The sequence below is a fragment of the Acinonyx jubatus genome, chromosome D4 (assembly GCF_027475565.1).
Source record: "Acinonyx jubatus isolate Ajub_Pintada_27869175 chromosome D4, VMU_Ajub_asm_v1.0, whole genome shotgun sequence".
Classification (NCBI taxonomy): domain Eukaryota; kingdom Metazoa; phylum Chordata; class Mammalia; order Carnivora; family Felidae; genus Acinonyx; species Acinonyx jubatus.
The window spans coordinates 22,849,354-22,871,202 of NC_069391.1; the positions used below are offsets into that span (position 1 = coordinate 22,849,354).

The 21,849-nt window shown below is 40.6% G+C and overlaps 1 protein-coding gene and 1 long non-coding RNA gene across 4 annotated transcripts in view; one reads left to right on the forward strand and one right to left on the reverse strand.

The window, feature by feature from the left end:
- MUSK (muscle associated receptor tyrosine kinase) overlaps positions 1-21,849 on the reverse strand; it is a 92,960-nt gene that overhangs the window by 18,503 nt on the left and 52,608 nt on the right. For both annotated transcript variants that reach the window (XM_027034814.2, XM_053204810.1), the window contains 2 exons: positions 15,881-16,040; positions 7,957-7,963 (listed from right to left, as the gene is read on the reverse strand). In XM_027034814.2, the coding sequence (XP_026890615.2) occupies positions 7,957-7,963; positions 15,881-16,040 (167 nt within the window). The remainder of the gene's footprint in view (positions 1-7,956; positions 7,964-15,880; positions 16,041-21,849) is intronic.
- LOC113592840 (uncharacterized) overlaps positions 1-21,849 on the forward strand; it is a 141,752-nt gene that overhangs the window by 15,564 nt on the left and 104,339 nt on the right. The gene's annotated exons all lie outside the window — the stretch shown is intronic.

A 21,849-nucleotide genomic window follows, 5' to 3' on the forward strand; every position in this document is an offset into this window, starting at 1 on the left:
ATGTTTTATAATATAGAATCTTTCTCTAATTCATACTAGCCTTTTACTAATTAGCCAGCATGATTTTATTGCATTACTTCTAGTTCATAGTTCATTTTAAAAATGAAGGCCTGGGGTGCCTGGATGACTCAGTTGATTGAGCATCTGACCTCATCTCAGGTCATGATCTCCCCACTCCCGAGTTCAAGCCCCACATTCAGCTCTATGCTGACAGCTCAGAGCCTGGAGCCTGTTTCAGATTCTGTGTCTGCCTCTCTCTGTCTCTCTGCCCTTCCCCCACTCACGCTTTGTTTCCCTCTCTCAAAAATAACTAAGTATTTAAAAAATACTTTTATTTTTATTTATTTTTTTTAAATTTTTTTTAACGTTTATTTTTGAGACAGAGAGAGACAGAGCATGAACGGGGGAGGGTCAGAGAGAGGGAGACATAGAATCTGAAACAGGCTCCAGGCTCTGAGCTGTCAGCACAGAGCCCAGCGCAGGGCTCGAACTCACGGACGCGAGATCATGACCTGAGCTGAAGTCGGCCGCTTAACCGACTGAGCCACCCAGGCGCCCCTAAAAAATATTTTTAAATGAAGGCCTTGAATAAGAAAACAGAAAACTCTCATGAAAACTTGGGCCAGATAAGGTTGAGCTAACACCCAAGGAAACTTGGCCTATGGTAACACTAAGAAAGTTCAAGAGAAGCAAGGATGCTGGGCTCTAAGAAACTGAAGAATAATACCTAATACCCAGAAATACTTCAAACTGGTTTACCAAATGGTGTCACATATTAATATAATACCTTGGTATAATACCTTGGGGGATAGATAAAAGCAGGCGGGATTCTTTTCATTTAAAACAAAAACCATGTCATGTAAAAGTTAGATATTTCCCCTAGTGTTTCTTGGCTGAGCATTATTCGTCCAGGTTCTGCCATCACGTATTAACCATTGAATGACTCTCTTTATTTTTCCATAGGTAGTTTTTGAATTAAAAAATTCATGCTTTTTCCTTTAACTATATAAGCAAAAAAACCAAACAAACAGAAAAGGTATACAAAAGAAAAATTAATAAAAATAGCCTCAGAAATGAGGATTACTGGCAATTAATAAGCAATCCCTTTGTGTGTATTTCTGCTGGCTGTCTTAATAAAAGCCAAGAAAAATCTTTGAAACAACCTCAGTTGGCCCGATAGTATTGAGTCCTCATTTATTTATTAGTTACATAATGTGAAAGAAAAAAGAAAAAACAGCAGAATACGTATTGAATAGAAATGAGATCTTGGTTGTCATTTTGGTTCTTTCTACCAGCTTGCAGAGAAGTAACCTGTGAAAACCCTTTGCCTGCTGGGAAAAAAAACCATACAATACAACATATATGGTTCTTACTAATTATCTGTGCCTCTGTGATGTTCCTAGGGGCATTAAAGACTTAGCTTTGGAAATACATCTATGCTAGGATTAGCTGTACAAGGTCAAGGATATACAGGACCAAATACATATGTGTTATGTATAATAATATATACACATACACATATACAGAGACTGCCCAGAGTTTCAGAGTTTAAACAACTTTTCTTTTTCCTCTCTCTTTTGCAGACTCATAAACCTGTAGTTTTTTGTGGTGATCAAATTTTAGAGGCAAGAGCCAGAGGCACGTGGGGCCATTGTTCCTCATCCTCCTAACCCTATCACTTAAACGTTTTAACAGGAGCTCACGGCAAAAACTGGGGGACGAGATGAATGCAAAAAATCTCCACGGGTATCTTCCGCTCTCTTTTGCAAATGACGAGACCCCTCCCAGTTCAACTGAAGTTGTGTTTCCCTGCTCACAGCTCTGGGGACTACAAATGGAGCAACCCGGAAAGCAGCGGGTCCTGTCTGTCCTACGAACAGTGGGGCAGAGGTCACAGGGATCTGTTCACAGAATGCTGGTTATTTTGGAATGGTCTGCCGGACAAGCTCCAAAAATGCTGGTTCACGTTGCACGTGGTGCCAGTCCCTCTCTTGCCCCTTGACAAATGAAACCTGGCTGACCTCCTTTTCTGTAAAGTTTTTTCTTTTCAGAGACAGCAATGGATATATGATCTCAGGTCCCTCCTTTAACTTAAAACACACAACTCTGCTTGGTCAAACTGAACACTTAATACACCTTTTATTCTTATTTCTCTCCGCTTTAACAGAGAGGAATCACATCCAGTAGGGCATTTTTTTTTTATTTTACTTTTTAAAATTTGCATCCAAATTAGCATATAGTGCAGCAATGATTTCAGGAGTAGCTTCCTTAATGCCCTTACCTGTTCACCAACAATGAAGCAACAGGAAGAGAAATCAAGGAATGGATAGAGCACTTTTAAATGTGATCTTGCAGTTTCTACCAAGGAGACCTCTTCTCCCTTTGAACACACATTACTTTGCCCCGGGGGCACCTCCAGAGGGCCAGCTGAGTCTAGTTTGGGTTAAGGCAGCCCCGCTCCTCCAGTGGAAACTCTCGCAAGTTTCTCCACCCTCCCTGGGCGGGGCACAGCTGAGAGCTCTCCTCTGGGGCAGCGTTTCCTCCTTATCCGAGGTTTTGCTTGTCCTGGTTTCATACCTGCGGTCAGCCAAGGGCCAGAGGCAGATGCTCCTGCTGAAGCAGCAGCAGAAGGTCACAGGTCACACCACACTTTCACACCTGCGTCACTCACCTCTTTTTGCCTCCCCTCCTAAGCATTTTGTCCTCTCGCAGCATCACAGGACAGGTGAGTGCGGCAAATAAGATAGTCTGAGAGGCCACATTCACAACTTTCGTTACAGTATATCGTTATCATTGTTCTGTCATGTGATTACTGTTGTTAATCTCTTACTACGCCTAATTTAGAAATTAAACTTTACCACAGGTGTGTATATACAGGAAAAAACCATAGTATATGTAGGGTTCAGGCCTTTCTGTGTTTCAGGCGTCAACTGGGGGGGGGGTCTTGGAACGTATCACCTGTGGATAAGGCGGAACTGCCCTGCAAGTGTTCCCTTATGTAGCAACTGCACTTTCCTAACAAGTGTGATGGCGGGTTCAACACCCCTTCCACTGTCCAAAGCAAACTGGAATATTTTTTATTCTTTCCTGCCTAGTATCTTTGTATATCATTGATTCTCTAAGGTGGGGGTCAGCAAATAGAATCCACAGATCAAATTCTGCCTACTGCCTGTTTTTATACTGCCTGTGAGCTAAGAATGGTGTTGACATTTTTAAGTGAAAAAAATCAAAAGAAGTGAAAATTACATGAAATTCAAATTGCAGTATCCATAAGTAGCATTTTTTGGGAACAGAGCCATGTTCAACCATTTGTGAGTCACCCACGGCGCTTTTTACCCTGCAGCAGCAGAGCTGAGCAGTTGCAATAGAGACTGTGTGGCCACAAAGCCAAATATATTTAATATCTGGGCCTTTATGGAAGACATTTGCCAACCCCTGCTCTGTGACATAGATCAAATGTCCTTTGGCTGAAATGCCATATCCAGTGTCCTCAAGAAGGACATGATGTCCTCTGAAAAACACCTCTTGTAGTTCTCCGGACTGAAATTCATGCCTAGTTTTTGTGTAAAATAAAGATGTAAGGAATGATGATGTAAAGAAGAAAAAGTTTTTAATTAAAAATTTGAAAATTAGTTATATTAGCCAGATATATAAACACTGTGTATTTTACATATTTGTACGTATATCAGTTATAATCAGTAAATACATAAGCATATATAGTGTTACATATACTGTATATAGTGTATGTACATACTATATAGTTGTATATACAGTGTAAGTATATTTAGAATCATCCTGTAAATATACTTTTGTATCCTGCATTTTAAAAAATTTATTTTGAGAGAGAGAGGGTGCACGCATGTGCATGGGGCAGAGAGAGAGGGAGAGAGAATCACAAGCAGGCTCCATGCTGACAGCCGATGTGGGGCTTGATCTCACCAACCATGAGGTCATGACCTGAGCCGAAATCAGGAGTCCGACGCTCAATAGATTGAGCTGCCCAGGCACTCCTCTATCCTGCATTTTTACTTAGCCTGATATTATAAACATTTACCTGTTGTATTATAGTTTTTCAAAAGCATGGTTTTTAATCACAACAGTTTCCCTTATTGGTAGATACTGACATTACTCATAAATTTCACTAATAAATATAATACCGTTTTCAGTTTTGTTGCTCATACACTTATTATTTTCTTAAAATAGATTGCTAAAAGTGGGTTTATCCAATCAATAGCTACAGCCGTCTTAAGGTTCTTAATAAAAACTGCCAAATGCTCTCTAGGGAGGTTACAGCAGTTTTCTGTCTACCAGCAGTTCGAGAGTGCTTACGTTACCACAGGTGAAAAATAGTATGGACTTTTTCTTTAGCTTTAACTTTTTCATTTGCATTTACTTGCATTTGAATGATTTATTTCTGTCCTTGAGTCCTTGGAATTTGTTCACGCTTCCATTATTGTGTTGTCTTGTAATTAATCTTTGTGTGTGCACGTACACCCCTAGTAAAATGTAAATTCCTTGGGGGCAGTGAATACATGCAAGTTGTTTTGTTTTTCTGCATTCCAATATAATGTCAGAAATAGAGCGAGTGGTTTAAAAATGTATAGGAAGGGACGCCTGGGTGGCTCAATTGGTTGAGCGTTTGATTTCGGCTTAGGTCATGATCTCACGGTTGGTGCGTTTGAGCCCCGTGTCGGGCTCTGTGCTGACAGCTCAGAGCCTGGAGCCTGCTTCAGATTCTCTGTTTCCCTCTCTCTCTGCCCCTCCCCTGCTCGTGCTCTGTCTCTCTCTCTCAAAAATAAATAAATATTAAAAATAAATAAATAAAAATGCATAGGAAGGACAGGAGGAATGAATGGCATGTGAATGAAAGATGGCATCTCTTTTCTTGGTAGCCCGTGTTTTAATTTAACTTTTACCACGTTTATGTTGTATATCTGTTCAGTAGATGCTCACTTTCACTGTAGAATCCTTGGGGACAGGACTATCTCTTAGAACTGTGATAAGGCAATGAATGCATCAAAACTGCATGAATTGGCACAAGATTGAGAACTAACCAAGTTTTCTAATGCAATGACTTATTTTATTCCATGGAATTAGAGTCAGTGGTTGGAGTTCTAGGTCCTGCTCAGTAACTGTGCTATCTGGGTTAGTAGAGTAGTTACCAGTCTAAGTTCTTGAGTCTGTCTACCTGAGCTCAGATTGACAGCTTTATAGTTGGCCAGCTGTGTGGTCTGGACAGCTCCTGGTGTATCAGGTTCCTTCTATTAAAGAATAGGAATACTCAGAGGTCTTGGCCTATAAAGTCACTGAAATGTTAATATGAAAAAAAAGTGGTGATCATAAATGTCACTACAACACATGTATTACAATTATCAGTATTATTAATTGATAATTCTGAATTTCAGTTTTGCTGCTTGTAAAATTAGATGAAAAGTTATGACACTTCAGAGTTTTATGAAAGTCCATCAATTTTACTGAAAATAAAACACTGTAAGTTGCAAAATATTGTATTACAAGGTGATACTTTCTTATCTACAGGATAAAACTATGAATGGAAATTGGGAAGTCTGTTCTGGGTTCAATTTCCAAGCCTGTCACTTACTATTTGTATAAGTCACTGGAACTCTCCAGTTCAAAGAAACTCTCTTAGTTCCTATTCTGTACGCTAGGAGTAATAATAGTACCTATTTCATAGGGAAGTCCTGAGGATAAGTTTTTTTAATGTTTATTTTATTTTTGAGAGACAGAGACAGAGTGTGATGGGAGGAGAGGCAGAGAGAGGGGGACACAGAATCCGAAGCAGGCTTCAGGCTCTGAGCTGTCAGCACAGAGCTCGATGCAGGGGTTGAACCCATGAGCCGTGAGATCATGCTCTGAGCTGAGATCAGACGCTCAACCAACTGAGCCGCCCATGTGCCCCAGGATAAATTTAAATAATGCATGTAAAGTTCTTAGCACAGTGTCTGATGCATACATAGTAAGTATTCAATAGACTTTACCTATCTTCATTAGAAGGTTTCTGAAAGATTACAGTATTTGGCAAATAGCAATAAATGGCAAACAAAAAATCACAACAAAACATGATGTGACAGAGATATCTTACCTCCATTCTATTAACAGGAAAGGAAGGCCCCACAGGAAATCACATTAAAGGGGAAAAGAAACAAAAGTTAGTACATTGTAATCTTAAGATTTGCAAGAAATAGCTTTGATATCTCTAATTCCTAAGTTTCTGGAAAGTTCTCTTCAGTTAGGATGCCAGACACTGCATTAACAGGCATATTTGGAGGAGATGAAGAGCAAACAGGGTCTCCAGGAACTATCCTTTTCAGGCTGGGTCCACCTCAGCCATTATCAGCCCAGGCAGCTTTAAATTCCAAGCCACCAAGGGACTTTGTATCAAGCCTGAAGATGACAGACCAGCCTATATAAAGCACCCACGGGACCCAAACCACAAGACCACTCTGCCACTGGGCAGATAGAAAAGAGGAAAGGAGACATCAGGAAATTCTTCTAGAGAAAATGGGATATAATTTGGAGGGGTAAAGGCAGGTTCTAATAGCAGCTGAGCAGAGAAACCTGTTGAAATACCAGAGGCCAAGGTTATGTATATGAAAGAGCCCTCAATTTGAGATATAAAAGGAGGATTCAATACCGTGAAGATGTGCCAGTCAGTGCCAAAGAGAACCCAGCCATAGTACTTGGGAGGAGGTACTCAGCTTAGATAGGCTTCTATTTTGTGGACAAGCAAGGAAAGAAAAATGAAACTCATTTAAGGATGCTTGGTTGTCTTGAGAATATTAAGAGAATCAGAGGGCCTTCCATGTGTTTCTAACAGATATTCCCCCAGTCACATTTTGTTTTGGGGGGAGGGTGGGGAGCAGGCGGGGATTCCAAGAATGTTGTAATTATAAATAAGTGCTTTGATTTCAAAACTAGATTTTTTTAAATTCCCAAAATTTCCAACAGTCGTCAATATGTTCAGTATCCTTAAATTTATCTGGAAAAGTCAGTAAAATTTTGGCTGTCTTCTAAAACACACAGTAAACTTTAATATGAGAAAGCTGCCCAATTGTAAAAAGAATGCTCGCCCCTTAGGCCTAACTGCAGGACAGCTGGTAGCAATTTAGTGTGGCTACTGGCTGTTACTCGTATATTCTTTTCCCTTTCATTTCAAACAAAAACAAACACCTTTAATCAGTTTGAAACCAGATAGCCACCACCAAGCACGAGGGCGCAGTGTCTGTTTTGTTGGTAAGAGCACTCTACCTATCCTGGATGAAGCACTGAGTGATAGAGGTGGTCATGCGCCCCTACCCATCACCATGTGTCTCTTTATTGGGAAGAACATTGCAGGGACACGGGAATGTGACTATAAGACATGAGAGAGTCCATGATCCATGGTAGTTAGTACATTCAGTTAGCTATATCCATTGTGAAAATATTTCAAACTTCCTTTTTTTTTTTTCGGTAATAGTGTGAAACATCAACTCCTAAAATACAGAGTCGAAAAATATGTGGTCCGTTGTGGGCGTGGGGAGCTCCAATACTATCACATCGTATTTCTCCCTATGCCTATTTTTGGATATGCTACATATATTTATTTGAGTTTTAAATTGAGTGACTGGAAACCCCAGACCCTGAGGTCAGTCCAAAGAAGGGGCATTGCAAATGGTGGGGATTAGAATGAGTGGCTTATATTAGAGGAGGGATGGGGACACAGACTCATTCCTATTACTCTCAGGCTGGCTAAAGATAGACAGAACTCAGAACCTCAGTCTTACAGGAGGGAACTGTTGATGCCACTGAGAATGGAAAATACAAGCTTTTCCTCCCCTGCACCCCTGGGTCTATTTTTTTGCCAGCTTTATGGAGATATAATTGACATATGATGTTAAGTTTAAGGTATATACTTATATAATGCAAAATGATTACCATCTTAGCATTAGCTAACACCTCCATTCTGTCACATAATTACCATTTCTTTTTTGTGGTGAGGACATTTAAGATCTATTCTCATAGCAACTTTCAGTATAATACAGTATTATTAACTATAATCACCATATGTACAAAGATTCCCAGAACTTATTCATCTCATAACTGGAAGTGTGTACCCTTTGACCAACATCTGTTTCCCTCCACCACCCAGCATGGAGTAACTACCACTGTATTCTCTGTTTCTATGAGTTAGACTTTTTCAGATTCCACATATTAGTGATATAGATCTGTCTTTCTCTGACTTCCATCACTTAGCATAATGCCCTCAAGTTACATTCATGTTGTCACAAATAGCCAGATTTCCTTCTTTATCATGGCTGCATAGTATCCCATCGTATGTATATATGTATATGAGATACTAGAAGATATATGATAAGATATTATATATATGTATATATGTTCCTTATCCATTTGTTGACAGAAGCTTAGGTTGCTTCCGTATCTTGTAACTGGTATCTACTGTTTCGATATACTGTGAATAATGGTGCAACAACTACGAGAATGCAGATACCTCTTCGATGTCCTGGTTTTTTTCCTTTGGATGGATACCCAGCAGTGGAGTTGCCGGATCACATGTTACCTCTATTTTTAATTTCTTGAGAACCTTCCATTCTGTTTTCCATAGTGGCTGAACCAATTTACATTCCCACCAACAGTGCACAAGGGTTTTCTTGTCTCCACATCCTTGCCAACACTTATTAACTCTCATCTTTTTTTGGATAGTGATTCTAATAGGTATGAGGTAATACCTCATTGTGATTTTGATTTGCATTTCCCTGATGATTAGTGATGTTGAGGACCTCTTCATGTACCTGTTTGCCATCTATATGTCTTCTTTAGGAAAATGTTCAGACCCATTGCCCATTTTTTTTAAATGGAATTGTTTGTCTTTTGCTCTTGAGTTGTATGAGCTCTTTATATATTTTGGATATTAACCCCTTCTCAGATACATGATTTGAGAATATTTTCTCCCATTTCATAGGAAGCCTTTTCATTTTGTTGATGGCTTCCTTTGTTGTGCAGAAGCCTTTTAGTTTGATGTAATCACATTGGTTTATTTTTGATCATTTTTTTTGCTTGTGCTTTTGGTGACATATATCCAAAAAGACATCACCAAGACTGATGTCAAAGAGCTTACTGCTTATGTTTTTTTTTCAGGTCTTATGTTTAGGACTTTAATCAATTTTGAGTTGTTTTTTGTGTGTTGTATAAGGTAGGGGTCCAGTTTCATTCTTTTGTATGGTTATCCAGTTTTCCCAGTACCATTTATTGAAAAGACTGTTCTTCCCCCATTGTGTATTCTTGGCTTCTTTGTAGTAAATTAATTGACTATATACGTGGGAGTTTATTTCTGGGCTCTTCAGTCCATTGGTCTGTGTCTGTTTTTATGCCAATTTCGTACTATTTTGAATTTTATAGCTTTGTAATATAGTTTGAAATCAGGAAATGTGATGTCTCCAGCTTCGTTGTTCTTTCTCACGATTGCTTTGGCTGTTCATGATCTTTTGTGATCCCATACAAATTTTAGGATTGTTTGTTCTATTTCTGTGAAAAATGCCATGGGAATGTTAATAGGTATTGCATTGAATCTGTAGCTTACTTTGAGTGATATGGACATTTTAACAATGTTAATTCTTCTGATTCATGAAATAGGATATCTTTTCATTTTTGTCTTAAATTTCTTTCATCAAAATCTTTTCTTTTGGTTTTCAGCATTCAGATCTTTTACTTTCTCAGTGAAACTTATTGCTAAGTGTTTTATTATTTTTGATGTCATTGTAAATGGGAGGATTTTCTTTTCTTTCTCAGATGTTTTGTTGTTAGTGTATAAAAACAAATCTGATTTCTATATGTTGATTTGTATGCTGCAACTTTACTGGACTTGTTGATTAGTTCTAATGGTTTTTTGGTGGAGTCTAGGATTGTCACTATGTAAGATCCTGTCATCTACAGACAGATAATTTTACTTCTTCCTTTTCTTTTTTTAAATTTTAAAAGTGTTTTATTTATTTTTGAGAGAGAGACAGAGACAGAGAGAGACAAAGACAGAGTACAAGTGGGGGAGGGCAGAGAGAGAGGGAGACAGAGAATCTGAAGCAGGCTCCAGGCTCTGAGTTGTCATGACAGAGCCCAATGTAGGGCTTAAACTTGTGAACTGTGAGATCATGACCTGAGCCAAAGTTGGACGCTTAACAGACTGAACCACCCAGGTGCCCCTCTTCTTCCTTTTCAATTTGGATGCCTTTTATTTTTTTTCATTGCCTAACTGCTCTAGCTAGGACTTCTAGTACTATGTTGAATAGAAGTGGTGATAGTGGGTATCCTTGTCTTGTTCCTGATTTTAGAGGAAAAGCTTTCAACCTCTCACCATTGAGTATGATGGCTGTGGGTTTGCCATAGATGGCCTTTATTGTGTTGAGGTATGTTCCTTCTATATCTAGTTCGTTGAGCATTTTTATCATGAAAGGATATTGCACTTTTTCAAATGCATTTCTGCATCTATTCAGATGATCATAGGGTTTTTATCTTTCCATAAATGTGGCGTATCACATTTATTTAATTGCATATGTTGGACCATCCCTGCATCCTAGGGATCAATCCCACTTGGTCATGATGAGTGCCTTTTTTTGTTTTTGTATTTTATTTTGGAGAGACAGCGAGAGAGAGCAAGCAGGGGAGAGGGGCAGAGGGAGAGAGAGAATATTAAGCAGGCTCCATGCTCAGCACAGAGACTGATGTGGAGCTCGATCCCACAATCCTAGGATCATGACCTGAGCCGACATCAAGAGTCGGATGCCCAACCGATGGAGCACCCTGATAAGTGCTCTTTTTAATATGTTACTGAATTTGACTTGCTAATATTTTGCTAAGAATTTTTGCATCCGTATTCATCAGGGAAAGTGGTCTGTAGTTTTCTTGTTGTATCCTTTAATCTGACTTTGGTGTCAGGGTAATGCTGGCCTTGTAAAATGAGTCTTGTAGCATTTCTCCCTCTTCAGTTTTTGGAAGAGTGTGAGAAGCATCGGTGATAATTCTTCTTTAAATGTTTGGTAGAAATAGTACCTGTGCCTATTTTGGTGGCACCTGGCTCAGAATGATGCTCATTACAGGGATCATGGGCTGTCTTGTTGGTCTCTGTCATAGGACCGAGGGTTCTAATGACAAAGAGAAGGCACCTGGCCAAATACCCAGCATCCTGGTGATTTTAAATTGTAACTTGAGCCTTTCAAGGTTGTGGCTGGAAGGAAGTGCAACTTCCTGGTTCGTAGGGAGAGGTTCCAAAAGTTCTCCTGACTTCGTTTGATGACTAACAGCAAATGTAAATGAGTCAGAAAGAAGTCTATCACATTTCTCGAACAACACATAAGGATTTGGACATACACATGGAAGAGTTTTGGGAAAATGAAGGCTGATCTTTATTTTTTTGTTTCCCTTCACGCGCTAGAAATATCATTAGGCATAATCCTGAGCACCAGATCAGATTTTTCCATTCCCAGTTTTCCTGCTGGGATGAGTAAATAAACAGATGGAGTAAAAGCTTCAAAGTGAAACACAGAGAATGTGACAAAGGAGGCCGTTGACTACAGAACACTAGGGGAGGATGGGGATGGCTGACATGAGAGCAAGGAGAGTTTGGGTAAGGAAGCATTGCCAGAGAGTCCAAAGGAGTCACCATGTCTGACTCAAAGCTCTGCACCTCTGAGGCCAAAGGAGGGGGGCTGAAAGCAGGAATGCAGAAAGCAGATGCCGTATCCAAGCGCCAGGAGGTCTGGGGAGCATAAGACCATGCTTCTTTAAAATGATTCTGAATTAAGTGGCTCCGTGGATCTGTTTTTCACCAACGTGGCCTCACTTTCCTGCAATATTGCCTCAGGGAGCACCCCAGGATTGAGAGGTAGTTTTCAGTGATGGCACTGGGATCATCATGAGGCATCTAGCAGACTTAAGTAAAAAGAATGGGCCGAGGAGAGGAAGAGAAAATGGCAGATGTCTCCTGGGGTTCAGAGTCCTATTCCCTTGCACTCATGAGACACTCTCATTAGATCTGCCTGGGGAAATTTTAGGAAAGGTAGGGGAGCTTCAAGCCTCATAGTCAGTGGGACCCAACAGGAAAAACAGATCAGGGGATGAACACAAAGATCGTGTCTTTTTTTTTTTTTTTTTTATGAATTAGCTCCTTAAGGGAGTCCCTCTTCACTCATTTTAGTCACATTTTTCTCCCCATGTGCAGAAGGGTTCACATCGGTTACAACACCTAACACTTGCTAAGTATGCATTGCCAGGCCCATTGGCTACAGTCAGGTCCTTGCTGGTTACAGTCTAGATGACTGTTGCCCCTACTTAGGTCACTGCTTCTCATCTGCTTTCAATTCTGCTGCTCTAGGAGATTTCTAGTCCTCTCTGCTGCTGTGTGCCAATCCATGCATTTCCACAATCTTTTTCCTCATGCAGATACTTCTGCTATTTCCCCCCAGGCTACCATTGCTGATTGCCTCCATCCTCACTCAGTACTGATGCCTAAGACCACTTCTCCCTCCATCCTGAGACCCTGCCTTTCTCTGCCGCTTGCCATAACTTAAGGCTCTTTTTACCACCAGCAGATATCATTAATTTTTTAGTATTACAGTCTCCTCTGTTGGTATATTCCACTAATTAATGGAGTTGGATCAGGCTCTCCTTAGAGCTAGGTCAGGGATGCAGGGGTGATGTTGCTGTATACAAGATGGTAGCAGTCATGCTTTGTAGTCATTTCAGCATTTGAAGATCATGTCCATGCAATGAATCTGCCTTGGTGTGATGTAGATATACCCATTATATTAGGTTCTCCTTCTTTATTGCCCTAGCATTGCCTTCACCCTCATCTTTGTATTTATGATGATAGGCTCTGAAGGTTGCTACACTAAACAGGAGTCCCTCCAGCTTGGTATGTGGTGGAAAGGAGGAAGGTAGAGGAATTAAGAGTTCACATATACATTTTATAGATGCCTTTCTCTGACCGAAATCCTAGAAGGGCGGTATAAATTAAGGAAAAAGCCAAAGCAGAGGGAGTTTTCCTGATTTATTTGGAACTAGAAGCAGGGAACGTTATAGGGATCCCTTGTTCTGACATGGGATGGCCACGTTTGTGTAAAAATGGTAGCATGACATGGGTGGGTAGATAGCAGAGCTGGGTCAATCAGTCTGACACTCTTGGATTTTATATAACATGAATGTGATCCAGAAGTTACTTCAGGCTCCAGATAAGGAAGGAGCTGACTTGGAATTCAGCAGGCCCGCCTTCATAGGGAGAGACAGGGTGACCTCGTTGCCGAGGTTGCAAAGTAGACTCTAGAGAGGGGCTTGATGAAGGATGTGACTGAGATGTAGAGGACTGTGCTGTTACAGGAGGAGCCTCAAAGCCTCAAAGGTGCCGAGCCAGCCAGGGGGATCCTCTGGGTCCTAACAAAGCCAAGAGATGAGATCACGAGTTCTCCAGCTGTAGATTTCACCAGAGAATGGGGTAGGGGTTTGTTCCAGAGGACGCCACAGCATGTATCCAAGTCCCTTTTCCCCTGCCGTCTAGGGAGAGGCAGGAAGAAGGGAAGGAAGAGCCCTGGCAAGGAGTGAATATGTGAAAGACTGAATAATTATCTCAAGATTAGCAACATTAATTTTTCTCTTCTACCCTGTGGAGCTATAGGTTAAACTGGATTAAATCCGTTTATTTTATTTGATTTGAGTATTCATATGTAAATCTTTCTCTCTCTCTGTCTCTCTGTCTCTCTCTCTCTCATTCTCTCTCCTTCTCTCTCCAGGGTGGATAGATACTATAAATAGGTATTTATTTATTTAACATTGGTTTTAGATCAAATATCAAATAAAACATAAGATAGACTAGAATAATCCCAGGTTATTCAAATGCATCAAAAATTTTAATTCTTATCTCCTGGACCTCCTCATGGTCTTGTTTTTAAATTTTTTTTTATCCATTATTATTTGTCTTAGACACCTTCCTCAAGCTGTCACATCTTAACGCATTCTACTCCACTGCTACATTCTAGCATTTAGCTCCTATGGTTTTATCCTGACAGGTCTCCTGTATCTGTCTTCCCTGCCCCAAGTCCTGCAGGTGTTGTTCAGACCTTCGTTATTCTTCTAGACTCCGGAATAGCCTCCTACCTGCACACGTGCCTCCTACTCTTTTCCACCCAACATCTGTTAACTTGACAACAGATATATCTGACCATATCGCTGGTCTCCTTCCTCTAAAATAATGAGATGACTTCCCACTGATTGAAGAACACATTTAACCTACTCGGGCTGTTCACAACTTGGCCAGAGCCCACATTTCAAACCTTTCTTCCCATTCTCCACCTCACTCCCAGTCTCCATCATGCTCTAAGCCTGCCAACCCACTTGCCGTTTCCTGAACACAGTTTAACCTTTCTGTCTCATGCTCCTGTCTCCTGCTTAAGTGGTTGCTCTTTCCCACACTTAAACTCTCTCTGTCTCTCTCATTCTGCTCTTATACTCTGTTTATGCTTCTGCAATAGAACATGGTCTGTGCCATAATGTATATGAGTAACTGACTTCCTTTCTAGATTGAGAGTCCCTTGGAGGCAGGCACCCTGTTGTTAATTATGCCATTTGTTACATAAGTGTGCATCCTGTATTCTACCTAATGATGGCCTGGATCGAGTAGTTAATAAATGCATGCAAGAGTATTTTATAAACAAGGTACTATATATAACAATAATTGTTTCCTTATTACTTGTTAAATTGAGTTGAATGTACTTTTAGAATTCTCACCATTCTCTGGGAGAAATCATTTCCCATCAGTGAAAATTCTAAAATAACTGATATGCTATATCAAGGTACTACAAGCAGATATATCCCTGGAGAAGAAGGCAGAAGGAATCCTTGAATCTTCTTACTTCACAGGCATGCTTTAGAAGGCCAGCCTTGTCCAATTCTCCCTGTCTAGTTCTCTGTGGTCTCTATTCCCCTCATGTTAAAATCCCAAACATTACTAGCAAGTTCCCCATCGTGGAAGATCAAAGAAGTGGCACAGCCATAAGAAATAGCAGGATCTGGGGAGCTGGCCCTGGGCACAGGTTCTGCCAGTGCCTGCCTTACATGTGAGGCCAAGCATCTCTGCTGACCCTTGGGCAGTAGACACATTCTGAGTGTAACATGCCTGGCATTTCCTGATACAGGGATTATTTCCATCTCTAGGAATTCCACAAATGTTCTCAGAAGCCTTTGGGGGCATTTATATTTTAAAAATAAACCTTTATAACTCAACACAAATATTCTAGAAATCCATATGTCAGCTCTTTTCCTTGAAAACACCTGTAAGTCTTGCTATCACTTTCATGAAACAGGAGAAGGAAAGGCCACAAAGTAGATCAAATACTCATAAGTAAAAATGCCCTCAAGAAACAGCCATGCAGAAATTGGCACAACCATGTTAAATATCTGCCAACTTACTCTTTGAGAGCCCTGGAAAGTGTGATTGGCTCTATGAAAGAAAAAAAAAGAGGGGGGGGGTGGGAAGAGAGAGAGAGAAGGAGGAAGGAAAGGAAAGAAAGAAAAGGTAAAACAGGAAAAGAAGGAAGGAGGGCGAGAGGAAAGAAAAGAAAGGGAGGGGGAAAAAAGAGAGAAATGAACTCCTGGAAGCTGTTACCCATCACTAGGACAGGTATCTGAGGATTTCATTTTCCAGTTGATAAATCTCCCATTGTCAATGATCTAGATCAACCTCTGGAATGTCCCCAAGGAGGAGAAATAGCCCAAAGGGGACTGGAGTAAGAAATAAAACAGATTTCCCCCCAAATGTTGTGTGGAATAGTGCCAACTCTCCCTTCTCCCAGAGCAATGCAATTACGAAAATCCGTCTTACCTGCTATGCTAATGGTGGCCGCAGCCTTTGCAGTGCTAAATTTCTCTCCGTGCTTGTTAGTAGCTATGCATGTGAAGAGTCCTGGCTTAGTGATAAGCAGCTGCAGTCTTGAGTCAATCACTCGGTCTTTCACACTTTCCTGAATGGACCCAGAGGAAACCTGGTGGAGTAGAGGGAAAAAAGCAGATAGAATTAGGTCAAGGATTTCCTAATATGATGCATCAGGTTGACTTGAAAGAGAAAGTATTAAAGTGATGATCAAAAGGCAACAACAACAGGTAGGTTGCAAAAATAGCCAAAACCTTTGTAGCTCTTCCCCCATAAAGTAGCGTCTCTCTCCATGCTTTGAATCTAAATTGGCCTTGTACCTATTTTAGAAAATCAAAAACAGACTTGTAAAATTCTTGTGCCCTGTGGCTTACTTTCTTGTTGCTCTTGGAGCCTGTGACCTCCTATGACCAACCCAGAGCTAGCCTGCTTGAGGAAGAGGCACACACGGTCCAGTTATCCCCACTGCCCCAGCTGGGAGCCAAGAACAACCACCACATATACAAGTGAGGCCATTCTAGATCAACTAGCTCCCAGTCTGCATGCCAGTCACAGGAACCAGATCAGCCACGATCACGAAATCCTGGCCCAAATCAGCAAAACCACCCAGTCAACCCACACACTTACGAGCATTATTAAAAGGTTAGCTCCTGTTCTGTCCTCCACAAATGCACAACAGATAGATGGATGGTTGTGAAGAAAAATGGTTATAAAGCCAAGTCTGTTTCTGAGGCATGACTTGCATCCTGTCATACTATTCAAATCATAAAATCAAATGTCCTTGAAGAGTCAGGGTATCAATATTAACCTAATTGGCAGGTTAGTTTATGTGCTTGTTTATTATCATCATTTCAGCTCTGTGGGAAAGACAGCTGCCTAGCACTTTCTATTAGGTTGCAGAGTTAGAATTTGTGCCCCAGTTTGATCCCAAAGCCTGTGCTTTTAATTGTTATGTTAGAGTGCCTTCCCTAGCACTAGAAGAGAACATATGGAGAGTTATTAGAAAACAAGAATGCCAACCTCAACAAATCACCCATAAACAAAACAAATGCATGGCTTAAATGTCACTGTGAAGGTGGTGGCATGTTTTAAAGTGGCGATTCTTCACTATTTTTTTGAGCACTGTACCATCTTTGCAATAATTATTTGTTAATTGTCACTGTACGAGGGGAACATGCCAGTTGGAAGGAAATCTGAATGGAATGACAATCAGTCAGTGATTCATCTTGACCTTATGTCAGAGGAGTGGCCTTGAGAGATCTCTCTCTGTCCCTTAGTGGGAAATGAGGCTGGGAATAAGAAACTTGGAGCCAGTTATTTTGCTATTTTGCCTGTTTTCACAGGTAGACCAGCAAGGGGATGGCAAGCCCTGGGGTGAAACCAGCTTTATTCTTTCTGCTGCCAGGTGTCTGGCTGGCCTTGGAACCAAATACACTCTGTATCAATTAAACAGGGAAGTTTGCTCAATTAGCTTCTTTGACTTTTTATTCCTTCTATGCACTACTGTTTCCAACCTTTAACGATAAAAATATCATGCGAGCATCAACTTAAGTCAGATCAAGTATTGTAGTAGTTTCCCCAGAAAAGCAGCCTGGACGCTGTGAGAAATTGACGAGGCAGAGAGAAAAATATCTTTAAGAGACATACACTTGGTTGGGAATTCAGATGAAATTCATCATCATCATATTTATCAGCAGTGCAACCTCTTATGGATTTGAGTTTCCAAGTTAAACAGAAAAGACTGAGTAATTTGAAATGCAATGTTGGATTCTCCCTGAATTTTAGGAGCAAAGCAACACTGAGAAAAAAACCAAAGACCTCAAACCTCTATGCTCAGTCAACATGCTTTATGCTGTTGAGATGTTTCCTTTATAAAGACAATCCCTTTCCAGTTGATAGAAGTGAAGTCTATAGAACAATTGCCTTCTCCCTTTGCAAGCTTAATCCGTCCTTCAAGAACGAGGTGTGCACAATGCCTGGGAGATGACTTGGGAAGGAGTCTTTTCCCCAAGGTTGACGAAACTAGCGTTATTTTCATGTTCACACCTAAGAAAGTCATTCCTAAACTCCTCCTCAAGGTTAATGAAAACATTCTTGGTAGAAAAGAGGATGAGTTTTAAACTGGCTGACCTCTCTTCTGCTGGACTTCATCCGGGTGTTGAAGTAATTCAGCAAGGAGACCAACAAGTTATGAGGCCCATTGCTCGATTATGGCATGGCTCCTAAATGCTTTTCCTCCTGTTTTCAGAGGCCTTGCTTGATTCGGGTTGTGACTCAGGCACAGCAGGCCTTGTTAGTCAGAGTGCGAATTTGTTTTTCTTCCTTCATGGGTCATCCTGACCAACAGTTTTGTATTTTTTGATGACCTAAAAATAAAAACCACCCCTTGCCCTCCATTTTGGTCTTTTTGCTCCTCAGGTTCAGATTATTATGAGTTTTGACCAAGGTATGTCTCGGCAAAACCAACTACTTAATTGAGGTGACTATATCTGGGATTTACAGTAAATATGTTATTTTCTGCAAGTCTGTCAGGCATACTGCCCTGAAGTTGCTGGATAAACAGCTCTGCTGTGTATGTGCGGTTCTCTTTCTGAGACAGTGACCTCAAAAAGAGGCAGGCAGACAGGAAACCCTGTCATAAATAGGCACCTTGGTTCACACCTGAGGTGATGTGTGTAAAAGCTTTTCGAAAGTGGCAAAGTAGTATTGACCTGTGGAATACTTTTATGTATCATTAACACATTAATAATGCTGTTTTGAGAGGATCTATTCACAGGTACGAATAGTCTCATCACTTCGTCATGAATTGGCCTTAGCATAGGAAGGCCTCTGGCTTCAGTGGCTCTGTCTTACAAACAGTTCCAGCTTGCTGAGAATGCCTCATGGAGCCGTCGGGTATGGCCCAGTAGGGTCCATGTGTAGGGAGTTGGAATAATGTCTGTATGTGCATCATAGAAAGAGGGCTAGGGGCACCTGGGTGGCTCATTCGGTTGAGTATCCAACTCTTGGTTTCGGCTCAGGTCATGATCTCAGGGCTTCATGCGTTCGAGCCCTGCATCAGGCTCCGTGCTGACAGTGCAGAGGCCTGCTTGGGATTCTCTCTCTCCCCCTTTCGCTCCCCCTCCCCTGCGCTCTCTCTCTCTCTCAAAATAGATAAATCAACATTTGAAAAAAAAGAAAAGGGGGTAACGGAATGAGAAAATCTTCCACATTGTTTCTGACCAACATCGCCGTAGTTGCCTCTTTCAATCTGGCTACTGCCATGTTTCATGGAATATATTCCAGCTGATACATGTAATTATCTTAATTAACACAGCTAGTAAGATGAGAAGACTCCAAAGCTCAGGTACTTCAAACCAAAAGTACTACCTCTTAAAAATACATGTAAAGGTGAGCTGACCTTTAAGAAAATTCAAAAGCACAATCTTCCACATAGATAGTTTGGCTACTTATTTTTTATAAAATTCTTCTAAAAAAATTAAAATGATCCAGCTTTTAAAATCCTTTAGGAACTGTGTTTAATGGAGAAACAAGAGAGACATGTAATTTTTCTACATTTTTTATTTGAATGCGAAAATAATGGAGATATTACCAGTCTAACTTGAAGTCAAGTCTGGTTATCGGAATAGAAGTTTGTTTTCTTTAAGAGAAGTGAGCTCTGCTCTATCCATGTGAAACTACTACTTCCAATGTTGTAAAACAAAAGGAATATTACTCCTCGTTCTGAGGTTCATCTGAGACTACAGATTTCCATGAAAAATGAATGACATTTGTGTACAAAGAGAGGAAAAAATAATTCTTGATCACTTCAGAGCATGTGGCTTGCCTTTCTCTTGTTCTTTGGTTTAACCATTCAGGCTTTTAGGTTATTGATGTGTTCACAGAGGCGGGGGGAAAGGAGTCGTCACATCCGTTAGAGTACTCACTGTTCTCAGGAGTGTGTTAGTGAAGTTAGTTCATGAATTTGGAGTTAGTGAAGAACCACAGTTTAAACTCTGTTTTATTCTGTGCCAATTAGCTCCCAGCTCTGTATTCATCTTTGTTCAGTCCACCCCAGATAATACCAGGGCTGTGGGCTCTTCCTGTTCCCAGTAGAATTTTCTGGTTGCCCCTTGTGCATTAAATGCCTGAGATTGCCTCCATTTCCTGTGATTTGTGTCAGCATGAGCAAGATCGTCTCGGTTTCTGTTTGGACGTGGGTCGTATCACCACGAACAAAACTTGGCTATAAGAGCAACCCTGTCTCTGACCATGAGAACCACGGATGTACTTCTGCTTTCTTCCAGAAGAAAGCCACTATTAGTTTGTTTTATTCCTGTATAAGAATCAGAGGCAATGGGTCTATTTTGCTTCCTGCCTTTTGTGAATCACATCTTGAATCTTGTGAATCACATCTTTCTGTGAATCACATCTTGAATGATTAAGTTGGGGTCTCAGTAGGACCCAAACTAACTCAAACCATCATACTCTTTTTTTATTACTCATGAACTCCAAGAGAGACTAATCATGTATCTTCCAGTTCTAGACTATTATGAGCCTTTGAAAACCCTGAAGGTTTTGTAAAGCATGTGTCTTTCCATTTTCTTTATTCCTGTTTTCATAGAGGAAGACAAATCATTAAAGTCCTATCATCAGTTCCCCAGCTTTCTTAGGACATATTTTTACACTACCTTGAGAGGCTTAAGACAACTACAGTGACTTCCACAGAAGAGCCACAAAACACTGCCAAATAAGATTTGAAATTTATTTTACTTACTTAGAGAGTGCCAGCACAAGTTGGGGAGAGGGGGAGAGGGAGAGAGAGAATCTTGAGCAAGCTCCATGCTCATTGTAGAGCCCAATGCAGGGCTCGATCCCACAACCCTGGGATCATGACCTGCTGAAATCAAGAGTTGGATGCTCAACTGATGGAACCACCCAGGCGCCCCAAGATTTGAATTATAGATGACACTTTAATTAGAGAGCTAAAGAAGAACAGGAACCTCAAGTTATTTGATTGTAACTTAACAAAAATGGAGAACTTTAACCCTGATGTCCTATTAGGGATCATTTTCTCCAGCCACCTGACACCTCTATCATTAAAAATATGGGAAAATCTGTGTCTGAGAGGTAAGTAGACTTCCCTACAATTACATTAGCTAGAGAGAGCCATTTCCAATTTAGTCTGGCAACCCCTCACCTATTCTTATTTCTTATACCTCATGTAGAAAGTCTGTAGAGTGACATTAATTCATTTACTGTATTTCGAAGAGACAAGTTAAATTGGTTTTAAACACAAATGATGAGAAAAGTGGTTTTTTACAAGCATCAGAAAAGAAAAAACAACCCTTCAGCAAAAACAGTAGTGAAAGCAAAGTAATAAATGAGTTGTAGGCCGTGAAGAGTCTGCTTTTGCAGGATGACATTATTAGTTCAGGTAGGTTTAGAATCTGGCATCTTTTTCCTAGTGAACCACATCCACCGGAATTTCACACATGGACATGCTTTGCTTCCCACACACCTCTCTCTCTTCCCTTCTTCCTTCCCCATGTCTAGTGTCCTACTTCTCTTTCCCATCCTCGCCTTCTTTTCCTCTGTTTCTTTTTTTCTCCTCATGAGAACACTCCTTTGACTTTGAAATGTTGCTGTTAATATTTTGTGATACGACAACATATGCACACTGCAACCAAGATACGAAACAGTTGGAGAGAGACTATCCTGGGGGACGTGAGAAAGGAAAATGGTTGAGGGACCTCTAGATGACTCCTCAAGGTTTGAGTTGCTTAGCTGTAGTGAGAGCCATCCTCACCCCACCCAAGGAACTGGTTTGAAAAAGTACCCCATCTTCTTTTTAAAAAAATTTTTTTTAATGTTTATTTATTATTGAGAGACAGAGCATGAGCAGAGAAGGGGCCAAGAGATGGGAAGACACAGAATCTGAA